Source organism: Typopeltis vanoorti, chromosome 22, assembly GCF_054136105.1.
Source record: "Typopeltis vanoorti isolate ZY-2024b chromosome 22, IOZ_Tvanoo_1.0, whole genome shotgun sequence".
Lineage (NCBI taxonomy): Eukaryota > Metazoa > Arthropoda > Arachnida > Uropygi > Thelyphonidae > Typopeltis > Typopeltis vanoorti.
In genome coordinates this window covers 79,399,140-79,413,224 of record NC_143570.1, presented here as the reverse complement: position 1 = coordinate 79,413,224, position 14,085 = coordinate 79,399,140, and the positions used below count along the sequence as shown (strand labels likewise).

Here is a 14,085-nt window from a genome sequence, read left to right as displayed (position 1 = left end):
AGATCCATGTGCGTTCACAGGCCAATTTGCTTGTTCTGAGGGATGAAAAACCTGAGTTTCTGGGTGAAAAAAACCCTCTACCTCCATATGAGACTGGCTAACTCACCTTTAGTTGAAAGAAACCAGATAAAGGTTCCTCATGTCATGGATAGGAATTGAACCCAGGTATTTCTGACCAAAGGGTTTCATCTATACTGACTGAGCTATGGAGGCTCCAGATTAAGATTCAAGATTTTTATTTTTTTGTTTCTTTTAGCAGAGCAGACCTATAAGGTAGTAGGATGTGATTTGATGGTACTCTTGTTTTTCAAAAGTGGTGTTATAGGTTCAACTTGGCTTAGAAGCATTCTGTTATAGATTTTTAGTGTAAAAGAAGGTAGTGTGATTTCTCTGCAATTTTCTAGGTGATTTAAATTGCCTTTCTTGAGTATTGGTATTATTAGCCTTTCCCATCAGTAGGATGGAAAGGTATTAAAGATGCTAGATATTTAGTAACTGTTCCTGCAGTTCCTTTCCTCCAGGTTGAACACTCCCTCTACCATTATACCATTCAATCTAGGTGCTTTAATATTCTTTTGGATTTATAGTCAGATTCAAATTCTTGTATCGAAGTTATTACACATAATAATTCTTTCTGGAATATTATTTTTGGAAAAGCACCAAAAATAATAATCAGTAAAATTCACTGGTAAATTATTCAACAGCTTTTTGAAGTTGTTCTCCATTAAGATTTCATTTCTTTCCATCTCTGAGTGTCCACCATTTTTACTTTGATTAATCTTTATGATTTCCTTTTTGTGATGGCTATCATCATCATCATCAATTCCTGCCTTGTACCCTCAAGGGGTGTACAGGATGATAGTATTACATGAAAAATTTACATCATCACTAACTTCCTATCTACAATTTTCCTCCAAATCAGTCTGTTACTTGTCAAGACTCCAATATTATCAGATCTTATATTTCTGTCATCTAAGGCACTTTGTACTGTATCAATCCACCCATATCTTGGTCTTCCTCTGGGTCGTTTTCCTGCCAACCTGGCAGAGAACACGTGTATTGCCAATCTTTCCTCGCCCATTCTGTTTAAATGACCATACCACCTGAGATTAGCTCTGCTAACACATTCCTGGATGCCGACAATGTCAAGTTTTTTCATAATATCCTCATATTTAATATGATATTACCATTGATGCCATCTGTTCACGACTCTAATCTTTCTCAGGATTCTCATATCTCTGGTCTCTAGTCTTTGGTTAAGTGTTTTACTTCTGACCCAGCTCTCAGATCCATAAGTTAAAACTTGTTTGAACACTGTCTTGTATACAGCTAATTTAGTGTTCTGACTAATTTCGCTCTTATTCCATATGAAGTTATTTAACTAACTTCCTACTATACCAGCTTTATTGATTCTGTTGTCTATTTCTATATTTAATTTACCATCTTCACTAAAAATCGTGCCTAAGTAGCTGAAATGTTTTACTGGTTTCACAGATTCTCTGTTCACAATGCAGTTGACATTTTCAATGATTTATTGATAAGCATAACATAGTTCACATAAAGCAAAGAGCTGACATTAACACTTCCAATTTTGATATCATTTTTAATACCACATTCCTTCATAATGTGATCCATATAGATAATGAATAACAGAGGGGATAATATACATCCTTGTCTCACACCAGATTTAACATTAAACCATCTTCCTGTATTTCCTTCAATTCTAACTGCGGACTTGCAACTCAAATTAAGACTAAGTATTGCTTGATATAATGCCCCATTGACAATATATAACTTTAGCATATTGAATAGCTTCTCTCTTGGCAACTTGTCATATGCCTTTTCCAAATCGACAAAACTTAAATACAGATCTCTGTTATATTCCCATGCTTTCTCGACTATTTGTCGTAAAGTGAAGATCTGATCCTGATAGCCTCTAGTTGGCCTGAATCCAGCTTGTTCTTCACCAAGCTTTTCTTCTACAATTCTTCTCAACCGTTTCTCAAGTATACTTGCATACATCTTACCAGGCACACTCAGTAGGGGAAATACCTCTGCAATTCTCACATTCAGTTTTATTTCCCTTTTTATATATGGGTACTATGAGAGCTCTGCTCCAATCATCAGGAATTCGTCTCACTGTCCAGGCCTTCTGAACTATGCAGTGCGGCCGCTGCAAGACTTTTATACCACCATACTTCAGCATTTCTGGTCGAATATCATCTACTCCTGCTGCCTTTCCACATTTTAAGAGTTTGATGGCTTTTTCTACTTCAAGTATGGATATGTATTCTTGACTGTATGCCAGTTGAGTGTTTTTTAGCACTGTGCTATCAGCTTGTTTCATTTAGCAATTTCTCGAAGTAATTACTCCATACTTCAATGATATCTTTTTCTCCCATTTTCATGTCACCTTTATCATCTCTATCACCTTTTTACAGTACTCTTACCTCCATTTCTAAGCTTCTTCAACAACCTCCAAAATATTTTGCCACCTTCTTGATATTTATTTTCTATGTTATTGCCAAAGTCATCCCATGACTTTTGTTTAGCTAGTTTTACACAGTGTTTAGCTTTCTTACATTTGTCTCTGTATTCTCTAAGAGCACAAGCTGACTTATTTGCCAGGAACTTTTGATATGCTTTCTTCTTTTCCTTCACTGCCTCTTTAACTTCCTGAAAATCAGAACACCATGGAGTTCTGATTTTTCTATCCTTGCAGACAACCTCACCACATGCATCTCTGGCTGAATTAATCAAGGTTTTCTTCAAGGCTTGCCACTGAATCTCTAAAGTTTGGTTCCTGTTCTCAAACTCTTTCATTTTTTCTTCAATAATCTTTGTGTATTTTAGTCTACAGTTCACATCTGAGAGCTGCTCAACTTTTATTCGTTTTGAAACTTTCTTACATGTTATTCTTTTCAATATGAAATTCAATTTTATCCTGCTCAAGACTATCAACAATAACATAGTCAATGAGACTTTTCTTATTCTTTGCCTCTTCTCTCCATGTGAATTTGTGCACATTTTTATGTTGGAACATGGTATTAGTAATAACTAGTTCATGTCCTGAGCAGAAATCCAAAAAATATTTGTCATTATTATTAGCTTTGCTCTTTTCTCCAAATTTTCCCAATATATTTTTTGTGTCTCCCAATCATTTCCTGCTCTGCTATTTAGATCTCCAACAAGGACCGACTTTTTCATTGTGTCAGATGCTTTCTCTAAATCCTCAAAAAATTCCTCCACTTCTACCTTAGTAGAACCTTCTGTGGGACCATAGGCACAAATAAGTCTTATTGTCCAGTTCCCCATTCTGATATTTGCCTACATCACTCTACATGGGACTGCCTGCCATTCAAGAAGATTAGCCTTGTATTTAGTGTTGAGTACAATGGCTACTCCTTCTTTTCCTTGATTGTCATTGCCTGAATATAACATTTTGTATTTATTGCTCAGAAAGATCTCACCAGTTTTTGTCTTTTTTGTTTCAGTCACCTCTATTATGTCGATCTGGTACTTATCTAATTCCTCAGCTAGCTCCATTTCTTTGCCATTCAGGCTTCTTATGTTGATAGTACCAATCTTGAACTCTGGTGATGTTGAGTTGGGGTGTTTTTTTTTTTTTTTTTTTTTCAAATTTGTTCTAGTAGCTGACTTTTTGCTGTTCACCCTGGTTTTCTGGTGAAAACAATGGGGCCTTGTTTAACCGAGCAACGCCCCAGCCGGCATGAAATTTTGTTATGTTGTACCATCATTTTGATGGCTAAAGAATATTTATTTTTTTATTTTGTAGAATGACTCAACTGCTGTGGACCCTTTTACAGGGAGGTATGGCATCATCTTAACCCCCCCCCCATATTTTTATCCAGGTTGGGGACTGGCATAGCTGATAAATCAGACCTATGGCTGGAAGGACCATCTTAAGTATTCTTGACTATAATCTGTGTGTGTGTGTGCTTGCATGGCCAGTTTGCCTGTTCTGGAGGATAAAAAACCCATTACCTCCATATGAGACCAGCTAACTCACCTTTTGTCGAAAGAGACCAGATAAAGGTTCCTCATGTCACACATGGAAATCAAAATCCAAAGGGCTTGAACTATACCAAATCATATATATACGGAGGCGTGCTAAAAATTAGCTACCAGATATAATTATACACATTCTGGTGAAGATCTGTTTCTTAAGATCTGATAATGTTGGAGTCTTGACAGGTAACAGATTGATTTGGAGGAAAATTGTAGATAGGAAATTAGTGGTAATGTAAGTTTTCCATGTAGTACTATCATATCCTGTATACCCCTTGAGGATACATATCAGGAATTTGATGATGATGACACTCTGGTGATTTTTGCTGTAGTCGTAATTCCTAAAACATCAGATCCTAATTGTGTAAGACAATCTCCATCTGTGAGATGCAAGCTAATTAAAATTCAAATGGAAAATAAAACATGTGAAAATTATTTTGATGAATGAAATTTTCATCTTAGTATTGAAGACATATTCAGTACAATGATAACAGAACACAATCAAAATACAATTAACAGAAGCATTTTAAGAAGCATCAGCATAATGTAAGTAGGACAACAACCAGTAATAAAAAAATTCCTAATTAATTAATTTTAAAAAAAATTACATATATATATATATAGCAAACTAGGAATTAATGGAAGATTGCTTGATATTTATTTCCCATAGATGGAATAACCAAAGATCTCTTTAAATTTGGATGATGTAAAAAGGTCTCAGAGCTTTCTTTATATAAACATTCTATAAGGAAAAGTTTGTGTAAGAGCTGCTTGATTTTCTTCCAAAGTACTCTGCATTTAGTAGAGATGGCAAGATTTACATTTTTCATGATGGACTGCAGCAGATCTACCTGCCTGTATGAAGTATGACAAACCACAGGAGCAAGGGATCTTGTAGACACCTGGAAAGTTAAGTGGAGGAAACTTTATTTTCAAGTGAAGAAAGGAAGGTTGAATTTTCCTGATGCGATGAAAGGACATTACAATGTTGTGAGAACTTGAGCAATATATTCAGATATTCTTTTATCATAAGGAAGAGGAATTCAAGAGTTTTCTTCCTCAGACATAGAGACTGGGAGCCTCTTAAAACTATTAAATGCTTTGTTAATAGAGGACTTGGGGAAACGCATTTTTTAGAAAGGCAGATTTGATGTATTCAATTCTTGGCATAAAAGTTCCTCTATAGAACATAATTCATGCAAAGTGCAACAAGGTCTTAATGGTTCCAATTTTTTTGACTTGATGGTGGGAAGCAACACTGGTATAACAATAAGTATGTGTTTCTTTTTGAAAAACTAAAAAAATACAAACACTACCATCAGGCAGATGAAGAATCAAAAAAATCTAGAAAATCCAGTTGGCCCAATGGATTGGTCCCTAACCAGACTAGTTTTGATCTTTACTGAGGTCTCATCAGTGAGAGCCAGACCCAAGAAGATACCAAGATTGAATTAATGTAAAAGTCATATTTTCATATACAAGTAGCAAAAAAAAAGGTGTTATCACTTCATTATTAAAATACTCTGGATCAGAGATAGTTGAAAGTTTTTTTTTTGTTTGGTTGGCAAATATAATTTGCTTTCTAATCAAATGAAAAAACTTTCAACAATAAAGATATGTACTTAAAAACATTATTCAATGGACAGTAAATGCAGTCTACTACCATTCTCTACAGAATGTCAGGGTTGTGGATGTTTAGAAGACTGTATAATCTGATAGGATGAGCATCAAGGATCGTGAGTTTTTTTTTTTTTTTTTTTAATTCTTCATCCCAACTGGAGATGTTATCAATTTATTAACTTTATTAATCTAGCTAGTAGTAGGATCAGATGAGAGGGGATAATAAGTAGAAAATAATAAAGTTTAAGGAAAGTATTCTTTCCTAATCTTGTATGACACCAATTTATCTTCGTCAGCTGGTAATAATAAGATTGTTATTTTTCTTTACAGAGCTTTTAATTCCAGAAGTGTTAGGCTTGGAGACTGTTTTACTTTGAAGAGAATCATGGAAGTTTCAAAGTAGATGCTTGTTGGCAGTTTCAAAAGGAATTGAACTAAGCCTCTTTTTATAAGATGAAAAAAGTCATAACAGAAAATCTTCTCAGAGAAACTGTATGTTCATGACCTTTGTATAATACAGAAATTTAATCCTGAGTGAGAAAGGATGTCTAGATATATTAACTACTAATTTATCTCTATCGTTTTTAATATTAAAAGATGGAGACCTAAAACGGCTGATTAGTAAACTGAACACCTGTTTAAGAGAGTAGCAAGATAAATAAACCAGATACTAAGAATCTAATGAAATACAAAAAATAATATTTAAAACTTTGCGGATAGCACAGATGAGAGAGGAGGAGAGCCCTCAGGAGAATTAATGGCCATATTTCAAAGGGCCAAGAATTTCTTGCCTTCAATTCAGTTAAAATTAACAGAGATTTACCTACACTAATATAAAAATAAAGTGCCTTAGGTGACTGGAAAACTTTAATTCTAAAGCAGGTAGAAATCACCTGTACTGCTAATATCTTTTCAAAAAAAATTACCCTGTTTATGAATTTGACTTTTTTTGACTCCAAGTGTGCATTATATATACTACATTATTTTGATATGGGGCTCCCCATAAAGATGATATATTTGTCTAAGAATGTATACATTAACTGTCATAATTGAACTAAACTAAGATGTAAATAAAAGTTATATGAAAATTATTTTATAAGAATATATATTTTTGCCTTGGTATTAAAGGCATCTTCAGTACAACGACAATGGAACACGATCAAAATACAGAAGATGCCTTTGATACCAAGGCAAAAATATACATTCTTAAAATAATTTTCATGTAACTTTTATTTACATCTTAGTTTAGTTCAATTATGACAGTTAATGTACACATTCTTAGACAAATATTTCACTTTTATGGGGAGCCCAATATCATAATAATGCAGTATATATGCAAGCTTGGAGTCAAAAAAGCTAAATTCATAAACAGGGTAATTTTTTTTTAAAAGATATTAGCAGCACAGGTGATTCCTACCTGGTATAGAATTAAAGTAATAAAAAGCATTACAACATTCTAGTGTAATTTCATCCTGTCAGGAAGATTTCAACCTTCCTTTTGTCCAAACACGAGCTTCCTCCACACTTAACTCTCCAGGTACTACTAGATCAGATTCTGTGGCCTGTCGTACTTCGGACAATAAGGAAAATCTGCAGCTGTCTGCAGTGAAGAAACAGAAATATTATATCAGGTACCATGATAAGTCTGGTTTAGCTGAACATGCCATTTCTAGAACACTTTGGAAGAAAGCCAAGCTCTTACAATACAGTTGATTCCTTATGGAACATTTATATAAAGAATGCTGTGAAACCTTTTTGCATCCAAATTTAAACGGATCTGATCACTCTTGGAAATATAGATTGATACAATAATATTGGAAATATTATTGTATCAATCACCTATTAATTCTTATTATTTTTATATTATTATTATTATCCCAATACCCCATGTAGTCAAAGACTCACCTAGGAGGTCCTTTTGTCATACACACAACTCATCATTTGCACTCAAATTTTCTGCAGACACTACACTCTCAGGAGGCATTCCAATCATTCACAACTCTGCATGCAAAAAAAAAACCCTGCTTCTCACTCCCCTGCTAACACCCTCCTTATAGAGTTTCCAGGGATGACTTCTGGTTCTCCCCTCATCTCCCACCATTTGCTGTAAAACCTCTCCAATATTAACAACCCCTTACTAACTTGTAGGTCTCTATCATATCACTCCTCTTCCTCCTATCCACTAGACTCTGTAAATTACATCTTCTCAACCTTTCCTCATATTCGACATTCCAGATATCGGTAATACCATTGTTGTCAAACCAATTCTGGATCCTAGTTCTCACCAGCTTCTCCAAAAACTACCTTAGTAAGTCACCTCTGGCCCTTTCCAACATCTCTTCATTCTTTTGAAAATCAGGTGACCAACTTTGGGCACAACAGTCCATGTGTGGCCTAATCAAAGCTTATACAATGGAACAAGAATCTCCTTACTTCTAAAAGTCAGTGTCCTCACCATCATTCCCAGAATTCTTTGTTGTCCTCACAATTTTGGCAATGGGTTTGTTTCCCAAATTTTAAAACCTTACATTTTGCAACATTGAACCCTAGTTCATTGCCCCTTCACAATTTTGGCAATGTGTTTGTTTCCCAAATTTTAAAACCTTACATTTTGCAACATTGAACCTAGTTCATTGCCCCTTCACAATTTTGGCAATTTATTCAAGTCTTCTTTTAAGGCTACAGCATTTTCTCTACTCTTTGTAGTTTGTCCCAACTTTACATCCTCTGCATACAACTGAATATCCCCATCCAAATCTTCGCCAATATCATTAACATACAAGTTAAATAATAGCAATGGCCCTAAAACAGATCCCTGAGGCACACCACTAGTGACTTTCCTCTTCCTGGATACTCCTCCCCCATACACAACCTGCTGATACCTATCAAACAGCCTGTCTCTGATCCAATGCACTAATCTAATATCCAATCCCATTTGCTCTAGTCTGACTATCAACTTATCATGTGGCAGTCTATCAAAAGCCTTTGCAAAATCTAAGTATACTACTGTGTCTCTCTCCTCTGTACAAGGAAGCCATCACCTTATTGTAATAAGTAAGCAGATTACTAAAACATGACCTCCCTTTAGCAAATTCATGCTGTCCATCAAAGATAATACCAGTGTTGTCAACCCAATTCTGGATCCTAGTTCTCACCAGCTTCTCCAACAACTTAACCACAACACCTGACACACAGATAGCCCTATATAATTTGATGCCTGAGTTCTATCACCTCCCTTATGAAGTGGCACAATCTTGCCCTCCTTACACTCCTTTGGAACTTGACCTAGTGCAAGACTCATATTAAAAAAATATGTCAAGCCAGATACCAACTCCTTGTTACATTCCTTCAGAATGTGTGGTGATATATTATCAAGTCCGACAGCCTTATAAACATCAAGTTTGCTCAATTTCCCATACACCTCTTTTTCACTTACAGTCAGTCTCTCCTCCCATCATCAACTACTCTCGATCTCTCCATGATGTCACATTCACACGAATGAAAGTCTTTTATGAACTGCTCATTAAGTATCTCCAATTATATCTTCTGCAGTAGTTGTCCTTATACCAGTTTCTCCAATCAATGTCATATTTCCATAATCATTCTTTTTTTCTTTTTTCTTTTTGTCCTCCCCCAGAGGAACATGAACAACAACTTTTCAGAGGAGTGGTAATTCTTCCCTATATTTAGTGACTCACACACAAGATTTCAAAGTTGCTACACTAAGAGGGTATTTGGCTTCAACAATATTTCTAATCTCTTTAAGCCTCCAAAACCTCACCATGCACTGTTTAAGAAATCTGTCATTTACTAGATCACCTGTACCTATAGGATGTGTTATATAGGATAGACAAGCAGGTCTGGAGAGATTTGAATGACTGAACAAGGACGGAAAAAAAGGAAATGCAAATCAGGATTGGCAGCACATATACAGCAGAATCCAAACATAAAGTATTGTGGCAACATACTGAAATGATGCACATAAATTACAATTTCTACTCCAGTGTTCACAGAATCATCTGAAATGCTAAAACATCCACAACAGTGCAACAAGAAACAAGGCATGATATTATATCAGTTTTGGTCCTTTCTCTGAAATATCTAGTTCTGATTTATTTATTTTGTATATGTGTGTGTGTGTATACACCAATTTAATTTTTTTTTAAATTAATTAAGAATTTTATTGATCAGTTGCTGTCTTATGAAATGTTTTAAAATGTTTCTGTTAATTGTATTTTGATTGTTTTCCATTGTCATACTGGAAATGACCTCAACACTAAAGTGAATTTTTAAATCATTAAAATGACAGCTTATGTATCCATTCTTAAACAAATGCAGATGCAGGCTGATAATTGACTGTAGAAAGCATTCTACAACTTTTCATCTGAAGTCCAAGTGAGTTCAGTTGGTATTCAGAGAGTTCATCGAACGACAATTCATCAAAAAGGCAATTCATCGAATGAAACAATTCACTGAACGAAAATTCATCGAAAATGCAATTCATCAAAAAAACAATTTACCAAAAATTTTTAATTTTCGAAAATGTTATGAGAAAATTGATCCATTTAGAACAAAAATTGAACCGTGCAGAGTGAAATAGCCAGAGCAACAACTATTTTAAAAGCCATGGACAAAATATGGAAGAGCCGAGCTATAAAGATGCAAACTAAACTGCACATTGTAGAAACCTGTATCTTCAGCAGCATGCTGTATGGATGCAAGGCCTGGGTACTCCTGAGAGAATCTGAAAGGAGGATATCGACATTTGAGAGGAAGTGCTATAGAAAGATCTTGAGAATAAGCTGGATACAGAAAGTGAACAATGAGGAAATCTACAGACGAATACAACCAAAAGAAAACCTGATCCAGGAAATAATCAAAAGGAAACTACATCTATTTGACCATATATGTAGAATGAATGATGAGAGAAAAATGTTGCTGTTAATAATTGAAGGAAAAACAAAGAGGAAGACCAAACAGAGAATGGGGCGATGACATTGTCAAATGGTGTGGAAACTCTATACACAAACTGAGTCATCTTACACAAAATAGAATGCAATGGAAGAATCATATCAAGATGGCAGCAGACACCCATGGTTGTGGATGATGATGATGATTTCTAGTCATCTTGCTCTTGAGAGAGCTAATATGTGTGGGGGGATGGGGGGGGTGCAGTAACCAGAAGATCAGAAAGATAGTCTGATTGCCGGGTTGCTCTAGCTCTTTGGCATTATCCAGGTTGAACACAAGGAGGCAAGCTAGAATTGCACCCCTTACAGAGATCATAGCTTGCAAGAATGTGAAATTCAGGATAATAGTTCCAAGATATTACTTTTAAAAGATGACCAAATCTGCTCATATGAGTTGGGTACTTAATAATTAGGTAAAGGCATTAAATAAACTGATAAATAAATCCATAATATGTTTATATAATAACTTACTTCCGTCAGAATGAGGCACACTTTCTTGTAATAAAAAATAACGTAGTCCATCACTAGTATATTTTGAAATTTGCTCAATGGGATCAATAACATTTCCTCTACTTTTTGACATCTATAATGAATGAAATATATATATAATATATATTAAAAGATTAAAGCAGATAAATAACTAATACTCTTTAGTTGCTAATATTAAGTTATGAGAATCAGAAATCCTTTTCCATTAACAGTTAGAAGAAACTTTTACAAAACCAAAGCAATATGAAAAACATGCCATCTAGGGTGTGATGTAATTATCTATTATATCAGTAGAGTGCTTATGAAATTATTAGGCCAACCACAGACACACCTGCTTATGAATTTCTAATTACCAAACTAAGCAAATAAAGTATAATAAATTTAGTTTAGTCCTTTATCCAAGTGTAATTACATCTGAAGTATCTTCAGGACTGAGGCAACTCATGGTAAAGGTGGACTAAGCTCTCATCACTTGTCTTAGTATCTCCCATAATGCAAAGCACATCTCCTTGAGGACATGTATAATGCTATGCATTGAGGGAAGGGCCATCATCCAGACTGGTTCCAACCTTTATTGAGGTCTCATCAGTGGGAGCCAGACCCAGAGGTGGTGATACTAATGTGGAAGTAATGGAGAAGCCATATTTACCTATAAAAGTTGCCAAAAGGTGTCTCACCTTATTATTAAATTACTCTGGATTAGAGAAAGATGTTGGAAGTTTTTTCCCACTTGGTTAGACTATAATAAATTTAGTTTAATCCTTTATCCAAGTGTAAGCAAACAAAGTTTGTGCCTGAAGTATCTTCAGGATTGAGGCAACTCATGGTAAAGGTGGACTAAGCTCTTAATTATTCTCAGTTAGTCAATGGTCAATATGTTGGGAGCTCAGATTATAAGCATTAGTGAGACCTGGCTATCAGAATCATACTAACTGGTATCGAGTGTAAAGGGTACAGTTTTTTTAGGAAGTATAGACAGGATAGGAGAGGAGGGGATGTGCTGCTAATGATATTGGATAACTTGAATCCAGTTGGTATTTAGACCTATGATTGTAATACTAGTAACAGTTTTTAATGTGGCAGTGAGTTTGAAGCCCTCTCATGTGAAGTAGAATCTAACAATACATAAGTGGGGTGCTGATACAGACCTAGTGGATCAGTTGCTAAAAGAAGAAACGCAACACCAAATAAAGACAAATGGACATAAAAAGAGCAATCATTTAATTATCCAAATAATGATTAGATAGCTATAAAATTGCATGAGAAGAATGGAACTGAATTTATTGAGCTACTGCGAGACAACTTCCTCAAGCAGCATGTGACAGAAGGAACTCAAAGTCAAAGAGCGTTAGATCTGATTATAGTGTCAGAGGGTGTTTCAATTAAAGATGTAACTATTCTGCCTCTGGTTGGTGACAGTGGTGATGCAGTACTCACTTGGGAAGTAAGTTTATGAATGTTCCACTGAGAAAAAGTTACATGCTGAACTACAAAGCAGGAAATTATGACCAACTGAGGAGTATGCTGAGCTCAGCACAATGAAATGGGTTGCTGGATGTTTTTTTTTTAAATGCTTCCCAGTGCATGGGAAGCATTTAAAAAAATACTTAAATCATGCAATATCAGAACATGTCTCAAGAGTTTGAAAAATAAATAAGACAGAGAAGTCAAATGGATGTGTAATCTTATCAAGAAAGAGATTCATAAGAAAAGGATGATGTGGAAAGAATACCATGTACATAAAAATGAGTTAGAAAAGGGGAATGGATACATCATGATACTTTTGGACTTTGCTAAGGCTTTTGACAGAATACAGCATAAAGTGAAGAATATGGGATTGGATTATAAAATATTAGCATGGATAAGAGGATGGCTAGCTGACATCAAAAAATAGTATATGGAGGATGTGAGTCTACAAGATTTAAGGTAACCAGTGGTGTACAACGAGGATCAGTCCTTGGTCTGCTGTTATTTAATCAATACATTCATGACATTTGGAAGGATTTGACTGGCAACATACAGCTATTTGCTGATGATGATGTAAAGATAGGTAGAGTAATCAGGAATGATTTGAAATGGTTGGAATTGTGGGTGAGGTAAAATGCAGTAAATATAAGCAGCAAAAGTAAACATAAAGTCATGCACTTTGGCATGATTAGATATGAAATGTCATATTATATTGGTGGGATTATGCTGGAAGAAAGTGGTCAGGCTAGGGATCTTGGAATGTTAGTAGAGAGGAAATTGAAGTTGAGGGGCCAAGTAGCAAAGATTGCAAACAAACTCAAAAGATAATTGCAATGCTGAAACAAACTTTGACATGTAAAGTTAAGGATGTAATTTTGCCCCTTTACAAGGCCTTGATAAGACCTCACTTGGATTGTTGTGAGTAGGTCTGATCTCCTGGTTTCCATAGTGATTCTGATACAGTAGAGAGTGTGTGCAAAGGAGAGTTAAAAATAATATCAGGATTGTGCAATACTGATTATGAAGACAGATTGAGAATTAATAGACTACAAACACTAGCAAACAGGAGAACTTCTGAAAAGGTCATACAGGATTTCAGTATAGAATATGGAATTTTTTATTTTATGAAAAAAGGGGAAAGGACAAGAGGGCATCATCCTTGGAAGATGAGAATGAATGCCACCAAGAAGTGGGTGAGATTTAGATTTTTCTCTCATAGAGTGACGTGTGATTAGACTGGATTGCCACTGGATGTTGTGTGCAAGCAATGTGAATGAATTCAAGAACAAGTATGATAGCCGGTGTGTGTGTAGTATGTAGCCTCCCTCAATGAGTCCCTGACTCCCTGGAGGGCTCTCTCTTAATAATAATAATAAATGTGTTCATGGTGTTCACACCATCCCTGTTACAATCCTTCATCCTGTTGTCTTGAAAACCTACTTTTCTGCAGCATACCAATTACACAGATTTGACTTGAGTATCAATTAACTCACAATACAAATAGCAACTG

At 35.3% G+C, this 14,085-nt stretch overlaps 1 protein-coding gene across 5 annotated transcripts in view; it reads right to left on the bottom strand.

Moving 5' to 3' along the window:
* MetRS-m (Methionyl-tRNA synthetase, mitochondrial) overlaps positions 1–14,085 on the bottom strand; it is a 392,083-nt gene that overhangs the window by 128,434 nt on the left and 249,564 nt on the right. For all 5 annotated transcript variants that reach the window (XR_016550239.1, XM_090412031.1, XM_090412028.1 and 2 more), the window contains exon 11: positions 11,091–11,202. Coding sequence is in view for 4 of the 5 variants with exons in the window: in XM_090412031.1 (XP_090268157.1) it covers positions 11,091–11,202 (112 nt within the window). In the remaining variant the exon portion in view is untranslated. The remainder of the gene's footprint in view (positions 1–11,090; positions 11,203–14,085) is intronic.